Source organism: Petaurus breviceps, unplaced genomic scaffold (assembly GCF_028583685.1).
Source record: "Petaurus breviceps papuanus isolate PSGF00001 unplaced genomic scaffold, PetGlider_PUasm1.0 185, whole genome shotgun sequence".
NCBI lineage: Eukaryota > Metazoa > Chordata > Mammalia > Diprotodontia > Petauridae > Petaurus > Petaurus breviceps.
Window position 1 is genome coordinate 42,184,691 of NW_027185797.1, and position 2,082 is coordinate 42,186,772.

At 57.7% G+C, this 2,082-nt stretch overlaps 1 protein-coding gene across 5 annotated transcripts in view; it reads right to left on the bottom strand.

Moving 5' to 3' along the window:
- The window catches only part of BBC3 (BCL2 binding component 3), a 6,112-nt gene continuing 4,030 nt past the window's right edge, over positions 1 to 2,082 (bottom strand). For all 5 annotated transcript variants that reach the window (XM_069089115.1, XM_069089113.1, XM_069089112.1 and 2 more), the window contains one exon: positions 1 to 1,121. In XM_069089115.1, coding sequence (XP_068945216.1) covers positions 1,005 to 1,121 — 117 coding nt within the window. In that variant the 3' untranslated portion in view covers positions 1 to 1,004. The remainder of the gene's footprint in view (positions 1,122 to 2,082) is intronic.

The window sequence follows — 2,082 nt, forward strand, 5'->3', positions numbered from 1 at the left end:
TTGTTCCTGTTCCAATTTGATTTTATTGAAAAGGAAACATACAAAAATCATGTACAAAAAATTAACCAAACATGTACAGAAAATTCATTCCAGTATCTACAGCACACAGCATCATGTACAGTATATTTACAAGCTAGGTCCCTCCTCCCTCCCTCCCTTCCCCCACCCCCTCCCCCAGCCTCCTCGATGGGAGGGTCCCTGCCCAGCCCCCTGGGGAAATGTCAGCCCAAGCCTTCTTTCCAAGGGGGCGCCCTCCCTCAGCCTCCTGGGGCAGAGGGGAGGCAGATGAACCCCATACTTTTTCAGTTCCGCAGTGGGGTTGACTTGGAGGGGCTGGAGAGAGAGTTACCCCCCCCTTCTGTTTCCTTCTCACCCCTCCCCAAGGAAATGAAAACTGAGGCAGAGTTACCTGCCGGCTCAGGAAAGACAGACTGGCTCCACGCGGTATAGGTTAGCGGCTCTTTCCCTCTGGGAAGCTAGTGGTTAGTTTTTGGCTCATTCCAACAAGGCAGGGAGCAAAGCACCAAAGGCCTGGAGAGAAGGCCAGCCAGCTTGGGCAGGACAAGGATATGCCAGGGAGAAGGTCACCCGAGCCCTGGCCCTTCCTGAGATGGCAGGGGGCAGAGGGGGCAGCTCTGTCACATACTATTCCCCCCCCCCAGGCCCCCCGGGTGCCCCCTGCCTGACCCCTCCTCTCTGGAGGCTCCCCCTGGTCCTCCCACCAGGCCCCTTCCTCCTGGGCATCAGTCTCCAGTGAGTCAGAACCGCCCCCCGCCCCCCCCACAACTGTCCTCCCAAGCAATCCAAGCAGGGGCTTTTTCCAGTGCTGGACCCAGAGTCATTCGCCCCGACCCAGGCCCCCCCAAAGGGGGCATCTGAGCCCATCTCTGATATGCTACATTTTGCCAAGAGTCCACAGGAAGGGGGGATGGAAGGCCCTGCCCTGCAGAGCTCCTCCAGCTGCACCCCCAACACAGGGTGTCCTGCAAGGTGGGCACTGGAGGCTAGTTGGGCTCAATCTCAGGGATGCGGTTCCCTCGGTGTGGGGCCAGGAGTCCTGAAATAAGATTGTAAAGGAGCCTCCAGGGGGAAAGATGACGTCTCTGCTCTTCCTCCCGTCTCTGCGGACAAAGAGGGGAGGGAGGAAGGGTTAGAACACGGCCCTGGGACCACCAGCTTCTGGGAAGAGAAGGCACAGGTCGGTGATGAGGTCACTGTGTCACCTGAGAGGCCAGGTGCAGCCTAAGGAGCCCAGAGAGAAGTCCAACCTGGGAGTCTGCAAACCTGCCTTCTAGGCTGGCCTGCCTCCCTCCCTTCTCTGGGGCCTCGACAGGACTTTATAATTCCATGAAGAGGAATGGAGGGTAGATTTTACATTTATATGGTGTTTACTGTTCCCAAAACACTTTCCTCCAAACAATCCTCAGAAGGTGGTGGTATAAAGATCATCCCCCATTTCCAGATGAGAAAACTGAGGTTCATTAAGGTCAAGTGACTTGTCTATGGCCACGCTGCTAGGAAACGCTGAAGCTGGGACAGGCAGCCAGGGGTGTGGTGGGTAGAATGCAAGGCCTGGAGTCAGGAAGACCTGGGTTCAAATTCAGCCTCAGAAGCTTCCAAACTGTATGACTGTGGGTAAGTCACTTAATCTGTCAGCCTCGGTTTCCTTTCACAGGGTTATTGCAAGGACCTAATGAGATAGGGCACATCACAGGTGCCCAGAGGGGGCCTAGGCCTCCTAACAGAAAGGTGAAGGACTGCTTTAAGGCTTCCACCCAGAGCAGGGAGTCAAGAGCTTGGGGGGGGGGGGCTGGGCCTCCTCCAGGGCACACAGTATGTCCAGGCTCCCCTCCTGTGATGCCACACAGGGATGCCTGAGTGCAGAGATGCCCGGGTGCAGAGATGCCTGGTGCTGGGGAGGGCGCTGGGCTTCCCTGGCCCCTCCCCTCTGGCTCAGCCAGGGGAAGGCTGGCTTGTTTGTTCTGGGCAGGCGCTGAGCCAGCATCAGCAGGCGGGAAGGGGGGGCTGGGGGAGGCCTAGGCAGTGGGGGAGGGGAGATCGCGCTCTCCCCGACTTCCTCCC